General features: G+C 48.6%; 1 protein-coding gene across 5 annotated transcripts in view; it reads right to left on the reverse strand.

Annotated features, from left to right (window-relative positions):
- WWOX (WW domain containing oxidoreductase) overlaps positions 1–18,957 on the reverse strand; it is a 958,567-nt gene that overhangs the window by 523,774 nt on the left and 415,836 nt on the right. Inside the window, exon 9 of one of the 5 annotated variants that reach the window (XM_055413077.2) lies at positions 1–18,952. This exon is cut by the window's left edge and continues 1,474 nt beyond it. The exons of the other annotated variants lie outside the window; for them this stretch is intronic. Coding sequence (XP_055269052.2) covers positions 18,737–18,952 — 216 coding nt within the window. The 3' untranslated portion in view covers positions 1–18,736. The remainder of the gene's footprint in view (positions 18,953–18,957) is intronic. 5 annotated transcript variants of the gene reach the window in all.

Raw genomic sequence — 18,957 nt, forward strand, 5'->3', positions numbered from 1 at the left:
TCCATTTGGAAGGTATATCAAGCGAATCCATTAAAAACCCTTCAAAAGCACCAAATGAGGACACCTTGAAAATGAAGCGGGGACCTTGCCACAGACCAGCAAAGAAACCTTGCTGAGACAGCACTTTTCCCGTGAGATCGCAATCGGACATTCGGCGGATTCGAGGAGCTACCTCCTGCTAAACAAAGGTCGTTTGCGTCACTGTTACTTAAGGGGGGGGGGTGGGGTGGGGTCGAGGGGTACCCAGTCCTGTTTATCCTATGCCCCCGGCTCACTCACAAGCATAGGGCGCACACCGCTTAAGAGAGAAACCTGGCAATTAATCATGACAGCAGGTAAATGTTGGGATCATATCCAAACTTAAACAAGAAATCACAGGGATTACCGGATAAATTTGACAGTAGTACTGACATGTTTAGGACACACCCTTCTCTGCTACAGACCCACCCACCCCCTTTATTTTCCAGATTAAATTCTACTTACAGTGTTTTTGAATTACTGATGGGTACCTGATTTATAATGTTGGGTTAGTTTCTGGTGTACATCAAAGGGATTCAGTTATGCGTGTATTCTTTTCCGGATTCTTATTCACTGTAGGTTACTGCAAGGTATTGAATATAGTTCCTTGTGCTGCACAGTAGGTCCTCAGTGTTTAGCTATTTTCTAGATTAAATTCCGTGTTTTGCTAGTCTGGGCTTGCCAAGCAAGGCAGATTCCTGACTTAGAAGGAATGCCCAAGACGGATAAAGTTCTGAGAAGGACCGGAACCAGGAAGCCCCTAAGAGGTTTCCCAGTGCAGCCAGGGAATCAGTGCAGAGAGGCAGAGAACATCTAGAAAGAAGCTTCTATTTTGTTCTGTGCTGTGTTTTTAATCGTCTATCTGGAGTTTTTTAGAGAAAATCAAGCTATCTCTTTAAAAGCAAATACACTTCAACTTGCCTAGTGGGGAAGCTACAGCTATTCCAGGGTTTCCTTTCTGAAGAAGAAAATAAAAGGTGTCAGCACTAAACCTCCCCTTGAAAATGAGGTTATCAAATAAAAAACCACAGAGGGAAAAAAAAAACAAAAACTTGGAGTTTTATTTTCAAGATGCAAAAACTGGCAGAAAACAGTGGTACTCATCACAAATACTTTGTAATGTTCACCAAAGATATATTGGGGAAGGAATATAAAGATTTCATATATCCCCCATGCAATGTTTGCCTTTAAAAATAAATCTAGAGAGCAAAAATATATTTGAAACACTTTAACAATGGACAGATTTTTCTATCAGTTTAATAAAACTTAAGCCTTAAAAACAGAGGCTGATATGAGAAACTGTGCATAGCTCCCCAACATACTAGACTATTTGTCGTATGAAAAAAAAGTAGAAGTTTTATTGCTGGTAGTTAAACTGGTTCAAGTATATAGAAAGCTACTAAGGTCAGACACTATTCATGTGACCAGTTCTTGAATTTAAGACCACCTGACCATTTGTCATTTCTATAAAGGCTAGGGGAAAAGAAAAAAAGAAGGGCAGGGAAAATATACTTCAGCCCAGGAACCCCTGGAGGGCAGGCGATCTCTGCATCAGTGGTCCTGGGTCTAGAACTCTCTAAATGAGCAGTTGGAAATCGTAAAGGTCCCGCCATGTCAGTTAAGCCTGTTCCCTTTGAAACCAAGGGTGGACGCCAACTGACAGGAAGATGTAAGTGCTACTGACCCCACACTTGACCCTTCCACATTACCTACCGCGCAAGTCTAAGGGAACTTACCTGACTTAACTCTTGCTGGGCATTTCTGCAGAGCGAAGCCCTTGACCCTGTGGAGAGCACAGCGACTCAGGTTCCCCTGCAGACCTTGCAACTTTGCCCAGACTCAAGTCCGTGCAGGAAGACTTGCCCCGGGCAAGAGCGCAGACTAAGGTTGCAGAGTTATTCAGTGCAAGCATTTGGGGGATTTGCAGGTACTTGCGATCTGGTTTTATAAATGGGGAGGGCTCGGGAAGAAAAGGACACAGGATCTGCTCTGACTACCCCTGCTGAGAAAGGAAGCCTTTTTGAGCTGAGTCTCATTACTGTTTCAGCGTCCTTGGCCGGAGTGCACCTTTGCTCTTCTGCATCAATTCTGTCTCCTGTGCAGGTATTTCCGCCAGGAGAAGGAAATGGCAACCCACTCCAGTGTTCTTGCCTGGAGAATCCCAAGGACGGGGAGCCTGGTGGGCTTCCGTCTATGGGGTCACACAGAGTCGGACACGACTGAAGTGACTTAGCAGCAGCAGCTACCGGAGAGAGCCGTGTGGCGGGGCAGAGGCAGACGCCTCTCCAGTGGAGGGAGCCGCACCCCTTCCTATCAAATACACTGAGACGATCCCACCTCTCTCATTAAATAGGAGGGAGATACAGCGACATGTGAGTTGCAGCTGACAAGTGGCAGGATATTATTTTTGTAGGTATTTAATTTTATACTCACAGATTTCAACCCTGTCATTTTCTTACCATACTTCAGAGCCAATAATATTTTCACAGGTCTCTGATGCTCCTGGAGGTCCCTGACAAGTTTCCGTCTAGGGGACCCAATGGGCAAACCAGTCCCCTCCCTGGCACCAAAAGATGCACAGACGAGAAGGGCTGGAGACTGCAGAAGAACCAGGGATCACCTGGAGGAGAAACGTCTTAGCTCTGGACCAAATCAAATGCGCCCAAATTCTCCCATCACTTGTGGTCTTGTCTTGTGCTCAGCTGTGTCCAACTCTTTCTGACCCTTTGGACTACAGCCCACCATGGGACTTTTCAGGCAAGAATACTGGAGTTGCCATTTCCTCCCCTCTGGGGCATTTTCCCAACCCAGGGATCGAACCTGCATCTCCCAGGCCTCCTACATTGCAGGTGGACTCTTCTTTTGCATAGACAGTCAGGGAAATATTTTTAAAAATAGACTAGACACTGTTTCTGTGCCAGGTGAAAACCTAGGGGCTATCTCTGTAGAGATCTCTCTTTGTTAAGGATGAGAGTTCGCACTGAAGGACCCTCTTGGTTGGCTGCAGGTGCACGGCCTTGCTAGGCTGCAGCCCTTAAAACCAACACAAACACTGCACAGGGTTCTCAAAAGCCACACCATACACAGGTAAGCTGTAAGTTACAAACCTGAACTGAGACAGACGGGGAGCGGGGTAAACACCAGGTGCACCTCATCCACATACTCTCTGGGTGGGGTACGGTGACGGCTATTTCATTGACGCCAACCAAAAGGGTGTGCTTTATATATAGCTAACACAGTGTCTGAAATATCAGTATTTTATCTGCCATTGCATTATAATAAAATGCTTTCTTCAATATGTATTTAATGTACTTCCTATTTTGTCATTCTACACTTGGAGTGTTTAATAAAAGGAACCCTTCATCTGAACTGCACTACCCCATTCATTTTTTCCTGGCTCTTCTGCAGCCCGCTGGCCATCACTCGGGCTGTTGTGAGAAGCGGGGGACTCTATTCATTCTGTCAGGTCATGGACAGATAGACAAAAACAAAAGCAGAGTCTTCACATGAGTCCTGCACAGAAATGATCATTGGACGTAATTAACCAGCGATGTGCACCGCTGTGGACATTTAGAGACAATCCTTCTAACTGTCTTTTCTCCCCAACAAGCCCTGTTCACTCAAGTGTGTTCAGGTACTCAGTTACATTCAACACAGACTAATTCACTTATCCTCAACAAGTGGGCTATTGATTTTTGCCTGCTTTCAGAACAGCCTGAGGCTTTCTGAACGACAATAGCGTCCCCTATTAAAAAAAAAAAAAAATCCTGCGATTCCAGGGGAAATGCCCTTTCGCTCCTCATAATCAGGTTTGCTTCACATTTGTCTGGGCCTGTTCCCATATTCAGCTTGGAGCTGCTAATTTCCACAACTCTTTTTGTGCCCTTTTCCGTCAGACTCTGGCATATCCCTCGCCTTTTAAAGCTGAGAGGTCAACAGAATTTGCTTTCATTCAGTAGGGGTTTATCTGAACAAAACTTCCCTGGCATACCAGGAACAAGGCATCAGGCACTCTATTTTCTTCCTCTCTTTTTTTTCGGTAATCAACTTGTAAAAACCAAGTAGCCTCACATTCAAGTTTTCCCAAAGGCAAAAAGAGCAAATCTAAACAACCATCTAGTTTGTACTTCTGTATTTATGGCAAACACCATCCTTTACACAGAAGTAAAGATTTAAAAAAAATTGATGAAAAACATAACACAACATTTTAAATATACTAATCTTTTTAAATAAAAGTACTAAATACTTAAAAAAACGAGATTATAAGCAGAGTCAATTTGTGTTGAAAAGAATGATTTATGTTAATTATATTACATTTTAATGACAGTCCAGTGGTAAATTTTGACTTCCTTAAAGAAACCATGATCAGCTGTGGACTATTCTGGGGACAGCCATAAATTCTAGGTGTAAGGTGAACACAGTCCTTAATTGGGAAGCGTCTTCATGCTTAGTCGTGTCTGACTCTTTGTGACCTTTTGGACTGTAGGCCACCAGGATCCTCTATCCGTGGTATTCTCCAGGCAAGGTTTGCTGTTTCCTTCTGTAGGGGATCTTCCTGACCTAGGGACCAAACCCGAGTCTCCTGTGTCTCCTGTATAGCAGGCAGATTTTTACCCTCTTAGCCATAGAGAAGCCCTAACTGGAAAAGGGGAGCGATAAATACCCCTTCTTAACAGACTGTGTCTCCTAACCGGGATGGATTTGGGCAAGAGGCATTCACATAGCTGCTGTACAAAGAAAGAAAGTTGCCCATCCATTTTAGATGCAGAGTCTATTAGAAACGTGCTCATTTCAGCATCTTTCCTTACTCAGAAGCATCTGAACTTGCAAGTTAGTTAGGGGGTAAAATATGGCCTCTGGGAAAGAAAAAAAAAGTAATACGCACACACACACACACAACCACTCCAGCAGAAGGAGGGTTCAATTTACCCAGGGAGAGCCTCAACCCTGTTTCATCAAGGCTTCTTCCTGCTGCTCTGATGCAGAGCAGAGATAGCTGGGCATCTGCATGAGCCTTGAAAGCCCAGGGCAGAGCTTCCGAGCACAGAGCCCTGCCTACCAGTGCAAAGCCACCAGAGAGGGGATTCCTAGGAGTGTGGAGTATCTCAAAAATGAAATTTAATGTGTTTGGCCCTTAATGAGGTTGCTCTGGAAAGGACCATGCACCTGTGATTCTGGGACTCCAGGCACATTTCTGAGTCTCCAGTGAGCACAGTGGTAAAAGAAAACTGGCTATCCTTTATATAAGGACTAAAGGAAAGAAAAAAATTCAGGGGGGGCTGTCCAGAGTGGCCTTGTCTTCCCTTGGCTGAGAATGAAGAAGAAAGGGCTCCCCTGACAAGAGTCCTGCCTTTGTGTTGCACATTTTGTTTTGTTTTAGAGCTAAGGAGTCAAATCTCCAAGCATTGATTACTCACCGCGTGCCTGAGCGTGACACATCTTAAGGGAGCTGGGGGAGGCAGGAGGCCGGAGAGACAAGACAAACATTAAGGAAAATAATGACGTATAGGGCATCATCAGGTGGCAAGCTTAGGGGATGGGACACCAGACACTCCCAGATTTTCAGAGTTAAGATCCAGTGAAATCCGAAAGAAAAAAGTGAAACAGGAAGGCTGATGTGGACTCGTCAACTTTTTATTTCGCCACATCGGGGACTTTAAAAAGAAAGCGAAATCAGAGAACAAGAAGAAAAACAAAACAAGCAGGCAGGCAATAGGAGCTCTCATATTCTGTCATGCGGCTTCCCTCAAAGCTCAGCTGGTAAAGAATCCCCCTGCAATACAGGAGACCCTGGTTCAATTCCTGGTCGGGAAGTTCCCCTGGAGAAGGGATAGACTACCCTCTCCAGTATTCTTGGACTTCCCTTGTGGATCAGCTGGTAAAGAATCCGCCTGCAATATGGGAGACCTGGGTTCAAGTTCAATCCCTGGGTTGGGAAGATCCCCTGGAGAAGGAAAAGGCTACCCACGCCAGGATTCTGGCCTGGAGAATTCCATGGACTGTATAGTCCACAAAGAGTCGGACACGACTGAGCGACTATCACCTTCACTATTCTGTTATCTTTATTAAAAAAATTTAAGTTCTAAAGTTGACAACAGTTTAAAAAAAATAGATATAATGTGTTTAATGAGAAGCTCACTGCTTTGTGTCTGTTTTTTCCATTTGTAAATAGTCTGGTGAGCATGTGGTCACAGATGGGCCACTGGTATCTGACAGAGGATGACGCTCCTCCTTTCATCCAGGTGCCAGGCCTCAGCACCATCCTGGCACTCATGAGCTCCCTGAACACTGGTTAAACAGAGGAGACCAGGTGGCTCAGTGCTGAAGAACCTGCCTGCAATGCAGGAGACACGGGTTCGATCCCCAGGTGGGGAGGATCCCCTGGAGTAGGGAATGACAACCCACTCCAGTATTCTAGCCTGGAGAACCCCAAGGACAAAGAGAAGCCCGGCAGGTTGCACTCCAGGGTGCAGGGTCGGGGGAGCAGGGGAGAGGGTCACGAAGAGTCAGACACAACTAAACACACACACACATTTACAAATGAACATCTGCCAAGGAGAGCGATGCCCAGGGTGTCGGGGAGGAGAGGATGGAATGGCAGACCAAGAAGGCCTTGGTCTGGGGGAGGAAATGAGCAAGTGCACCCCAGGAGTTACAGTGTGTACCGGAAACCTTTGAGGACCACCCAAAGACAGACACACCTGAATGTTCTTTAGTGTTCCCCAAAGGCAGGTTCCAGTTAACCCGCCGAGATCCAGGTGGATGGAGAGCAGTTGCTTGTCCTCATCCCAAGCCCACTGGGTCCAACCAGGCAAGCGATTAGAGGAAAGAGATGGCTCACGACACTTGTTACAGGATAAGGCTGTTGCTATGGTCCAGGGTGACTACGGTCACTGGCCTAGGGGCCACAGCAAATGGGGATTTGTAGCAGGACAGAGATGGGGTTCAGCCTCGGAGTCAGACAGTGGGGGCAGGGGCGCGGGATGAGCAGGACAGTGGAGTCTTTCTGGCTAAATGACCTAAATGGATTCTTGCTGAAGGCAGATGAGGGTGCACAGATAGTACCCAGGGCACAGGAGGCGATGAGGAAGGTCCTGGGAAGCCGAGGGCGGGGGTTCTCACCAGACCAGCGTGCCAGGAGTCCTGGAGCAGGCCGTGCCAAAGAGGACACAGACATGTACAAGCTGAGCACTGCCTGGTAAGAGGGCTCAGAGCAGGCTGACGAAAGGCTGCCCAAGGAAAGACTCTGTCGTGGGACACACCAACTCCATCTCAGGGCAAAACTTATCGGGACTGGCATATATGCAGTGATGACAACCAATGAGAACATACTGCATAGCTCCAGGGACCCTCCTTAATTGCTCTGGGATGACCCAAATGGAAAGGAAATCCAAAAGAAAGAGAGGGTTTAGGTAAACATGTAGCTGATTCACTTTGCTGTACTGTAGAAACTAGCACAGCATTATAAAGCAACCACATGCTGGTAAAAATTAACTTTAAAAAATCATCAAAAACAGTATGACAAACCAGACAGCAGAGATGTGTGTCCCTGATGAAGCCTCAACTTTCTTATCTGTGAAATGGATAAAGACAGTTTCTACTCCCAGGCGGCCTGAATCAGAATCCTGCAGCATAAGCCATGTAAACCACTTTCTGTGGTGCCCAGTGTGAAACCATCACTCAAGAAAGACGACGATTATTATCATTGTGACTATCATGATGGGAATGGAACAGCTGCTTGGGAAAGGATACGGCTGCTACAGAACTCGTTCTGGCTTTTAAGTGCAAACAGGTGATGCTATTAGCAGGCCGCCTCTCATTGTCAAACCAATAAAATCTATCCGGAACAGAGCAAGACGATGAAATGGGAGTGGGAACATGCTAGAGGAACAAGTGACTCCCACAGTCCTCCACACGCCGACAAAAGAGGGCTTCTGTTCTGTGATTAGTTCAAAACGGTGTATTAAGCCCAGAGGAATCGTTTTTAAAGTAAGACTCTAATTTTAGGAACCTGAGGAAAGGCTGCATTTTAATAGGATATTTCATTGTACCCCACATACAAAACTATTGTTTGCCTGACTCTATAATTTATTGTGAGACAGACACAGCGCTATTAACTGTGGCAAAATGGAACACGAGATGATTCCACTAATAAAACAATCGGTTCACAAGGCAAAGCACAGCTCGGCTGTTTAAACAGAGCAGAATACCCCTGAGTAGCGATCTACATAGTCTAATATTCCCAGTTGAAATTTCACCTTTCTCTACTCTTTCATGGAGAAAAATCATTGAAATAGTCTGGTAACAATACCGTTACTGTCTCCTTAACTTAATCCTTTGTTCCTCCCAAAGAAAAGACTGCCACTGATTATGAATATTCCGCGCTACAATTTCCATCAATTAATATACTACCGTGTTCTTAGTACGGTATTAATAGCTTCTTGATTTACATTAGAGAGTATATATTTTACACCATGGGTGAAGCTCTTTCCTAACGGCTTTAACAGAAAGTACTTATATAAAAAGAACTTACAATTTGGAAAATGGAGGTGGGAGGGTATGGATAATTGCTGGGAAATAATATATTCTATTCTCCTTCCGGTTCTTTTTTTCTTTTCTTTTCTCCTCTCTGCTGGGGAATTCCTGTCCCCTAGTCAAGGGGGGGGCAGGACAGGTCTCCCCCGAACCACCTCTGTCCTTCGACCTTCCATCTGGGGAGAGACATTTGGAGCTGAGCTGGTGTTTCTCGGTGGGTCTGCCGCCAACTGTCTGCGGAATGCAGAGTCTGCAGTTCGCCTTGCACAAAAAAACAGAACAAGCAGAGAGGAGCCCATCCCCCTTCCAGGTGACTAAAACATGCAAGTGGTAGTGAAGAAGAAAGGGACCGTGGAGATGAAGGGGGAGACCGGCAGCCTGGGGAGAAGTCAGCCTGCTCTGCAGGGAGTCGTAGCCCGGAGCCCTAGCCGCCTCGCCTGGAAGACCACAGGTCCACGTCCAGCATGGGCCGTGTGTGTGCACTGTGCTTCTCAGGGAGGCGGAAGAGTGCAGGAGGCTCTGAAAGGAAGGGAGGTGTCCTGCCCCCGCCCGGGTACGTCCAGAACCAATGATGCCCTGAAGGACTGAGATGGCTGCGGGGTCGGCATGCAGGCTGCCCCAGGCACCTCTGCAGGGACTCCCGGGCCCGAGTCACCCCCACGGGGACCTTCCAGGCTGCTCCACACCTCTGGCTCCGAGAATGGACACACTCAAAGGGCCGGTGCAGAGGTGTCGATGTCTAGAACCCCTTCGATGGCCTGTGTTCAGGGCTCCTGCTTTTACTGCCCTGTTGTCCTGCTAGAATTTCCCCGTGGTTTCGACGATCACCAGGATTCACCCATGGAACCAGCAGTCTCAGTCCCCCACTGTGCAGTTTCAGGACTGCCACACCCTAAAATGCGGAGGTGGGTTCCGAGGGGAAGTCACAAATGACATATCTCACCCCCCACCCCCCGCTTCCATAGAGGCATGGTCCAAGAAGGTTAAAAAAAAAAAAAAGATGTGAACTGGTTGTCAATATTTAGAAGTGGAAATAATTCTTCCAAAAATACCGAGTCCCTGTTTCTTTTTAAAAACACCCTCAGCAACTAAAATCCGGAGCTGGGTAGCTGTTACCCTGACATTTGGTCTCCACTTGGTCCACTTCTTCATTTGTGTGAACGTACAGGGGTCCCACAGCATCTCTGAGTCCCCAAAATGCTACAGCCCAGGCACTGTTGCGTAGAGAGAGCCGTCTCTCCTTTTCTGAGACGGGCCCATTCCCAGAACACGTCTGCCAGATGACTCTTAAAGACCCCCTCCCAATACCCAGGCCACTCTGGGAAAGTTCCATCCTTGCTAACCCTTCCTGGTCCCTCACCTGAACCTGAGTTATCCCAGAGACGCACCCCTGCCTGCCCAGCGCTTCGGGAGCTGCTCTGAGATGCAGGCTGTCGCTGCCATTCATTCTCGAAGTCGGGTCTGACTCTGCGACCCTGTGGACTGCATGCTAGATCTCCCTGTCCTCCACTATCTCCCGGGTTTGCTCAAATTCACGTCAGTTGAGTCAGTGATGCTATACAAGCATCTCATCCTCTGTCGCCCTCTTCTCCTCCTGCCTTCCATCTTTCCCAGCATAAGGCTCTTTTCCAAATGAGTTGGCTCTTTGCATCAGGTGGCCAAAGTTTTAGGGCTTCTGCATCAGTCCTTCCAATGAATATTCAGGGTTGATTTCCTTTAGGGTTAACTGGTTTGATCTCCTTGCAGTCCAAGGGTCTCTCAAGAGTCTTCTACAGTACCACAGTTCGAAAGCATCAACTGTTCAGCCTTCTTTATGGTCCAACTTTCACATCTGTACATGACTACTGGAAAAAACATAGCTTTGACTATACGGACCTTTGTCAGCAAAGTGATGTCTCTGCTTTTTAATACACTGTCTAGGTTGGTCATAGCTTTCCTGCCAAGGAGAAAGTGCTGAGACACAGGAGCCAATGGTGATTGACAGGGCTGGGCTTTGCTGTATTTCTCGTAAAACTGTGTCAGGAACAATTAAATGGCGAGGGCTGGAAAAGAGATGGATGGACCCCTCCTGAGGCCGTGTCTACACATGACCAGAGCCATTCAGGAGGCTGGCTGAGTGAAAAACACCCGTCAGAGGGGCCTGGTGATTGAACTGACAGGCTGATTCCCCAGCCAGGGAAGGCAGCCTTGGGCTATGGCTGGGGGCAGGGCATCTGGCCCTTTGGTTTTTTTCTTTTTCCCCTCCATTGAAAGCACTTTGCAGAGTCTCAAGCCTAGGGTAGAGACTCAGTTCAGTGTCTGTGGATTGATTGATTAATTTAAAGCCCCTGAGAGATCCTGCGGGCTCACAGATAAAGCTGGATGAGCTGAGAATTTCCCTGTCTTCCTCAAAAGGAAAATGTTCAAGAAGCAGCCCCTAATTGGAGACGATTTACATTTCTGCCCTGATCTCAGAACTGGAGGAGCAACCACGGGAGTGTGGCCCCAAACCGCGGCGTGGGCTCCCGTTCTTGCCCGCCACCTTCCATACGCAGACCGGCTGCGGGGGCCTCAGAGCGTGATCTGCTTGTTCAGACCACGGCGGTCAAATAAGTTCTGACCTTTACTGCCAACTCTGCCTAGTAAGCAGCCCAATAAAATGCCCTGTGTCTCAGTTTCCCTAGTGAGAAACGCGGATTCCTGTGAGCTACTGCCATCAGGTGCCTGGCAGAGTCTCAGAAGAGATGCTCGCCAAGAGGCACCTGTTAGCATGCAGGGGACCGTGAAGACACCTGATGTGAGCTCCCCAAACATGGAAGACAAAACCCCAGGGGCTGCTCTAACCCAGATGAAAGGACCCCCATGCCCTTTCTGGGTGTTCCATAGTCAAGTGGGCATTAATGCCTTTTGCATGTTAGTGGAATAATGTGCCTCACTTTACCACTGTAATTTTGAAAGGATGCTGCTGCTGCTGCTGCTGCTAAGTCACTTCAGTCGTGTCCGACTCCGTGTGACCCCATAGATGGCAGCCCACCAGGCTCTGCCATCCCTGGGATTCTCCAGGCAAGAACACTGGAGTGGGTTGCCATACATCCTTTCAAAACGTTTCCCTGCCAGTGACCATAGAACACCCCACCCTGGTGCTGTCTGTCTGCGAGGAAGTCCGGTTAAGGGACCCATGGGTCCCCTAAGTCTCTCCTCCAATGAGTCTCTCACCCTAGAGAGAGATCTCTGGCTATTTGCTAAATTCTATCAAAGCAAAATGAACCACAGAGAATAGAGAAGTGAGGGGTGAGGGGTGGACCAGGATGTGAAGTTAATAACACCTTATAAATTCAATTTGCATTCCCGTCTTGATTTTAACCCTATCTACATGAGCTTTCCAAAACAGGCAGTCATTTCAAATCCTCCCACGTGACGGACAGTCTTAGACATTTTAAAACACAGTCCCTTTGATAGACCATGCTGCACAATGTGGTTTTAACTGGTTCTAGAATATTTTGATGGTGAAATATTTTCTGTTTCTGGGCCAGAACTGGTCATTTCTTCTTGAGAATATGATGTTTGAAAATCAGTTCCTCCTATTATAGATTTCTCCCTCAGCTTGTAGAAAATCCATGATTCCCTAAACATTGGTCTTTGAAAGCACATTGACTAAAATCTTCATGCTTAATTCATGAAGCGCAGTCTGGAGATTAGTAGAGCTGGACACAGACCAGGAATACTTTATCATATTCTAATAAGCAGAGGCTGAAAATTGCATTTCTAAAGCTACAGTATTAAAGGGCACGCCGCAAAACATGACCCAAACATAACTCAGTAGTTTTACAGTGTCTGAAAAGGCTTTGATATGATAAAGTATGCTGACGAGGGGAATAAACACAACTAGAAATTTCTGAATTTAAAAAGAAGAAAGTGTGTGTGGGGGGGTGGTGCTTGGCAAACACTCAGTATATTTGTGGAAAAATATACATTATAAACTCATATATTGTGATTCATTCAAACCAGCATTGGCTACTGAGTCATGGGATAGATCAATTTAGGGGGTGTGGAAATGGTCAAAGAAAAAAATAAAGCAAGCGAGCCTACTGAGGTTAATTTAAAGGTTTCCAGAAAAATGTAAGTACCGGCTTTTCAACCTTCCTTAAAACAGGTCACCGGCACTGTCTCCAAAAGCAGAAGACAAGGGCTATGTGGGACATGAAGGTGGGGTGGAAATGCCACTCAGAATATGGTGCAGGATAAAAGCTGTCCCCCAAAGTATCTGCAAAACGATGGCCACGTGTCAGTGCAAACACATAACCCAGCTACGTACATCAGTGGGGCAGAAGCATCTGTGCAGCGCCCAGCACACAGTAGGGGCTAGTAAGTATCCGTCTGATCGACTGATGGATGGATTCATGGATGAGGGAGAAAGCAAGCAATGGAAAACAAGTCCTGTGCCTGCCGTGTGAGGCATGGAGACTGCTGGATCTACTCTACTGAGTGCCTGCTAAGCTGTTTTTCCTTTTACAGAGGCAGCCACTGATTAAAATAAACGAAGCACTTGGTAAGGGAACAGTTTTCACAAAGCCAGTAAGTAAGTAAGCCTGGACCCACTGGCAGTCAGAGATCTCTCTGCAGGAGCAGGTGGGAGTGAGGAGCAGTGATAGAGTGGGAAGGGGAAGGGGTGCTGGCCTGCAGAGGGTATGCCTTTAAACCACGGAGTGTGGGTACCGCCTATCCTTGGGGAGATGCTTCGTGAGAGTTGGCCACCGGGGGGTGTCTGTGATCCCCACCCCTCAAAGCCAGCTCTCAACACTGCTGAGATCAGAGTGGAAAGATCAGAGCAGCCCAAACCTGCTGATTTTGAGGATTTTCTTTTTATGGGTGTGCACACACCATGAAAGCTTCACTCACTTAAGGGAGCGGAGTTTATCTTACTTTCTACCCATCCCAGTTTGCTGCTGCTGCTGCTAAGTCACTTCAGTTGTGTCCGACTCTGTGTGACCCCATAGACGGCAGCCCACCAGGTTCCCCCGTCCCTGGGATTCTCCAGGCAAGAACACTGGAGTGGGTTGCCATTTCCTTCTCCAATGTGTGAAAGTGAAGTCACTCGGTCATGTCTGACTCGTAGCGACCCCATGGACTGCAGCCTACCAGGCTCCTCCGTCCATGGGATTTTCTAGGCAAGAGTACTGGAGTGGCTTGCCACTGCCTTCTCCGCATCCCGGTTTACCCCCACAGAATCTCCCTGCGGGTCTCTGACATGGCCCGGGCCTCCCTCACCACCCCAGGCATCAGCAGACGTCAGCAGAGGAGGGGTCCTCTTTAGCTTGCTGGCTCCCCTCATCCTTCACGTCCCCTTATGTGCCCCGGCCGACTGGACCCCTTGGGGTTACAGAGCATCTCAGTCAATGCCACCATCACCCTGGTGACACCTGAACGGTTACACATCTTCCCCCTCCTCCTTTAACGATACACTCACTAAGGGCCAACAACTTGACACTGCCTCCCCAGGCCAAGTACTGAGCCTGCCAAGGTGGGATCTGAAAATATATTTATTGCCTGAAATGAATGGAGCAATGACGGTGGTGATTCCATAATATGCAATCCTAAAAGGAGACTGTGGACATCCTCTTCTCTTTTGCATTTCACTTACCCTTAGGGGGGAAAAATTTTTTTAAAAATTACATCTAAGGTATTAGCCGTGTATATATGCCAGATACAATGGAAATTCGACTGCTATAAAAATGAGCAGGAATAACAAAGAATGAAAAATGACCCAAATTTGCACCATTTAGTAATTTTCTCACTTTGAGTGTAAATTTTACCCCTTTGAACACTGACAGTCTTTTCCATGCCACTGAATTCACATTTCTGACAGTGGTACCTGTTGGACCATCCCAAAGCCGTTCTCAGCGTGTTCACACATCAGGGCATCCTCACTGGCTGACCATCACGAGCACACTGTTTACCTGGGAGAGGTCAGTACGGCCGGGAGGTGGAGACTGAGGACACACTGTCAGAAGACGTGGCTGTCTTGGCTACTCAGATACGGCTACCTGAAGCCAAAAATGGACCTGCTGGGTGCAAAGACGCGCCACCGTCACCACGGACGCGTGGTCCCAAATAGATCGGCAAGTCACGTGCTGAAGAGGGACAGGACTCACGCAGCTGCCAACTGAGGGCGGTTGGGGCGAGGTGGACTGAGGCCACTAGAAGACTCTCAGAGGTGAGTTGGGGGACTGGGCTTTGGTTCCAGTTTCAAGAAGGAGAGCGATCCATTTCCAGGGGCTCCCGTCCCTGTGACTCCCTTCGTCCCGTGACTGCCAGTCCTTCTGCTGGGAGTGCGCTGTCTGACCCTGTGTCCTCTATTAGCACAGCCACAGTTGGCAAGGTGGCGCGTGTCCACCCACCCTCGGTGGCGGCTTTCACAAGGCCTGTAATATTATAATATCCTCTCCTGCAACTGGCGCCGTGGCAGCAGCCCCACCTGGGTGCCCGCCTCCAGCCGGACGCACCTGTGCCTCCTGATAGACCCCTCCCCTGAACCAGGCTGGTTCCCCTCTGGCTCCCTTTCCCCAGGGCCTTCTATGGTAACCATGGGGTCCTGCGGAAAGGGAGTCACTGCTTTCCAGGGAGATCAGCCCGTCTCGCCCCCTTAATTATAATTCCTTACTTGCAATATGCATCAGCCAGTATTTAAATAAACAATGAGGGATTTCAAACAGAGAAACTATGAAAATGAAACTGCTTTAATTTACATCCCACGGGACTGAGGCTGTGGACTTCTCTGAATGCCAAATAAATAAATACAAACTTAAGTGTCAGGTTTGGGGTAGTCTATGAATCTAAAGTGGGGTGAAGGAGGCAGGCATGGCCCACAGCAACTTATTAGTCTCCATGCTCCCGAGAAGGGCTGCCCAGGGTTCCTTTAAATATGGAAAACAGAACTCCACTGGAAATACAGGGCCCTCCAGGAAGGGAGGTGGAAAGGCCATGGTTGATAGGACCAGAAATGATGAGTCATGGCCAGCTGAGGACTGAGATTTGGCATAGGAGTTTTGTACCAGAGTAGGGTGGACAGGATGAGCCATGTTTCAGCTGACAAACAAGCCAAAAGACAACAAGTCAGCCCTGGGGTCCCTCCTCTGCCCGCGCTGTCAGGAGTCAGGTAACGTGGAGAGAGGTCAGACCTTGCTCTGGCAGATACAGAAGCAGGAGCCGATCTGAGGACCTGCTCCTACAGTGTGGCTGAGGATAAGCGCCTAGGGAAATCTCGGGGCCTGACTTTGCAGAGCTTTGTGGGATGATGTGAATGGATGTGCACGCATATGCACATGGCTTCGCTTGGTCTGTGGGGTTAAAAAGGCCCCAAGGATGCCAGAAGATGAAGCCGAGGACAGATTAAAGGATGGGCATTAATAAGGCAGGGGAAAGAGCAGTTGAGCAGCGGCTTTACGATGCTCTTGCTGGGGACTTGGTAAGCGTCACATCTCGTCCTCAGATGGCTCTCCCCCGTCTGGGAGAAGAAACCGAGACAGACATAGGTGTCCCTGATGACACAAGCTGCAGGTGGTGATGGTGAGAGTCTAATGCAAACCAAGGTCACTGGCCTCCCCTTGCAGCTGCCAGAGGAGGAAGCCCAGGGATCGTGTCTGTTTGTTCACAGTGTGGAACCAGATGCATCGCTGGACCCAAGCACACAGGACGCCGCCAGCTTTCCCTCTGGCGCGCTCTGTCTCTGCCTCGCCTCTCCTCTCTGATCCTCTGTGTGTGTGCATGTCTTTCTGCCCCGGCACACTCCTCTTTTTACAGCCGACAGCCTCTCTCCGTGCACCATGAGGACGCTGCGAAGCGGCAGGGCCCCGGCGCAGCTGTGCAGGGTGAAGGCATACAGGAGCCTTCCTCGCCAGCTACGGCAGAGAAGGCCCAGGAAGGACGCAGAGTGCCCTGGTTTTCTGGGTGCTCGGTCCTCAAACCAGCACTTCAGGCAGGAGGCAGGTACCTGGTCAGACCTGGGGCTGGTCAGACCTGGGTCCAGTGCCCATCCCCACAGGTCAGGGGGGTCACAGTGGTCCTTTTGAGATCAGCAGTCCTATATCAATCATGAAGAGGGAGACAGAGGCATCCCAAGGAAGACAGGGCACTGTGAGTGGAACGAGGGTGATGGGGAAAAATGCTGGACACCTTAGTTACAAAAACAGAAAAAAATCAGGATGAAGCCCTGTGATCCTTGCAAGAACAGTGCAGGGGAGAAAGGCAGGCTGAGAGGCAGCAAATGGCAGGATGGGGCCGTGTTGCCAGCGGTCTTAGCATGAGTCTTGCATGGGGCTTTCTAGAAGGCTCCCTGAAAGGCAGGAGGTTGGCCCATTCTCCCATTTCTCTCCTTCACACTGCCTGGCCTTTCTCAACTGGGGGATACCCTGGAGATGGAGACAGTGTTGCCAAGCGGCGAGGAGGGGCAGGGTCACTGAGGCCTTTGTGGGCTGGCCACGCCAACTGTAGGCGGCTCGCTCCTCTTCGATGTGAAAGAATTTTGCCACCCTAGGTGTGCCCTTGTTACTAGCAGACAAGCACAATTCCTGAGGTCTCCACCTGGGCACCAGTCCCCCAGGCCTGGGTCCCCACCTGGACCACCAGTGACAGCAGGCCTGCCCTGCCTTCCTCCTGCTTCAGCCTCCAGACACCCTGAGAATCCAGGGGCTGGAAAACAAGCACCCCTCCTCAAGATATAAACGCTTCCCTCCTTACCCCGTGTGTAATCCGCACGCACCTCCACCTCCTCATGGCTGTCATTCAAGTCAGGGACACCCAAGAAACTAGAGGGAGCCCAGCATCCTGAAGCACGAGGATGTTAATCTGAGACCCTGCCGCTCCTCCCCAATACCAGCTCTGGGCAGAATATACCTATTATCTATTTGGCTGAATTAGAATCTGACCTCTGAACGTTGATACAGTTGAAACAACACAAAGATAACACAGCTATTTTGCAGGAAGCTTCCCTGTCGACCAGACGTGTGCGTGTGTGTGTGTGCATGCGCGCACATGTGCGTGTGTGTTTTAATGTGATGGTGAGCTTTATTTTCTCATATGTACATCATATATTATAATACGAAATGGATATTGACTGCAGCTGGGGTGGATATCCACACGTATTGACCTCAGAGGTAAATATTGACTGAGACAAAGGTAAAATCGATGCTTACCTTGAGGGATAATAAATCTGGATATCTATTGAAATAAGAAGTCAATAGGCACATTGTTACAAACACCCGTGGTTATAGTCACTTGAGCAAATTTGTACAGTGAGCGGTCAGCGGTTGTTTTGTAGAAATGAGAGGCAGTGGTGGAAGCTCGCGGAGGCCACACTGACTGTCTGCTTTTCCTTTACTCCTCCTTCCGTTTTGTCACCAGCCAGCATGGGACTAGGTATGTCACCCCACCCTACCCTGTCAAAGGAAGTAGCTCACCCTCCGTTTTCAGGATGCGGTTACTGAATTAGGAGTCTGCATTGTGGCTCAGGTGGCAAAGAATCTGCCTGCAATGCAGAAGACCCAGGTTCGATCCCTGGGTCAGGAAGATCCCCTGGAGACGTGAATGGCTATCCACTCCATTATTCTTGCCTAGAGAACTCCACACAGAGTCAGACATGCCTGAGTATGCATGCAAACATTGGTTACTGGGGGGGAAAATCTGATATGGGTATCCCTATTTTATGGCCTGATAAACTGAGGCTCAGAGAACTTGAGAAACTCATCTGACAGAGATGATAAAGGGGGATGCCCTAAATTCAAAACTGATTGACGCTGAACATGTTATCTTTCTTAGTGTCATGAAACTGGGACTCGGGTGACAGAGATGTCAGAGAAAGGTGAAAGCAGAGATAGGAAGGGGTGAGGAAGAATCTGTTTGGGGAAGAAAGTGACAGTAACAACTTCTTTGCAAAAATGGACAGGAAATTTTTGTGACGCCACTTGCCGTCGCTGCTGTCGATCATCACCATCATCACAGCTTAGCTTTGGTGAGTCGTGACTATGGGCCAGGTACCGTGTTATTAAGCATCGTACGACCTGATTTAGACACAGTCTCCCAACCCTGTGGGGTCCTGCAGTCGATGACCTGGTCACCTATCCAGTTTCCATTCTCCGTCTCTCCCTCGAAGCCTGAACCCAGCCTGGGTCAGCCATCAGCCCCTCCCCTGTACAACAACACAGGGGTCTTAGCTCCCAAGCACGGTGGGCACAGATGCTGCCCTGGAGACCGTTTGCATGTAGGCACGTGACACGGTTCTGGCCAAGGAGATGTGAGCATAGGTCTGCTGACGGGTCTCTTGAAAAAGGTCTCTTTGTTCTGGGAGATCCACGTGGGGACAAGGTGCCTTTTCCCTCCAGCGTTGTGCTCCCTGGTTCCAGTGCTGGGAACTGCTGTAGCCATCCTGAA

The sequence above is a fragment of the Moschus berezovskii genome, chromosome 22 (genome assembly GCF_049115385.1).
Source record: "Moschus berezovskii isolate FMDL1 chromosome 22, NW_MosBer_1.0, whole genome shotgun sequence".
NCBI classification, from domain to species: Eukaryota; Metazoa; Chordata; class Mammalia; order Artiodactyla; family Moschidae; genus Moschus; species Moschus berezovskii.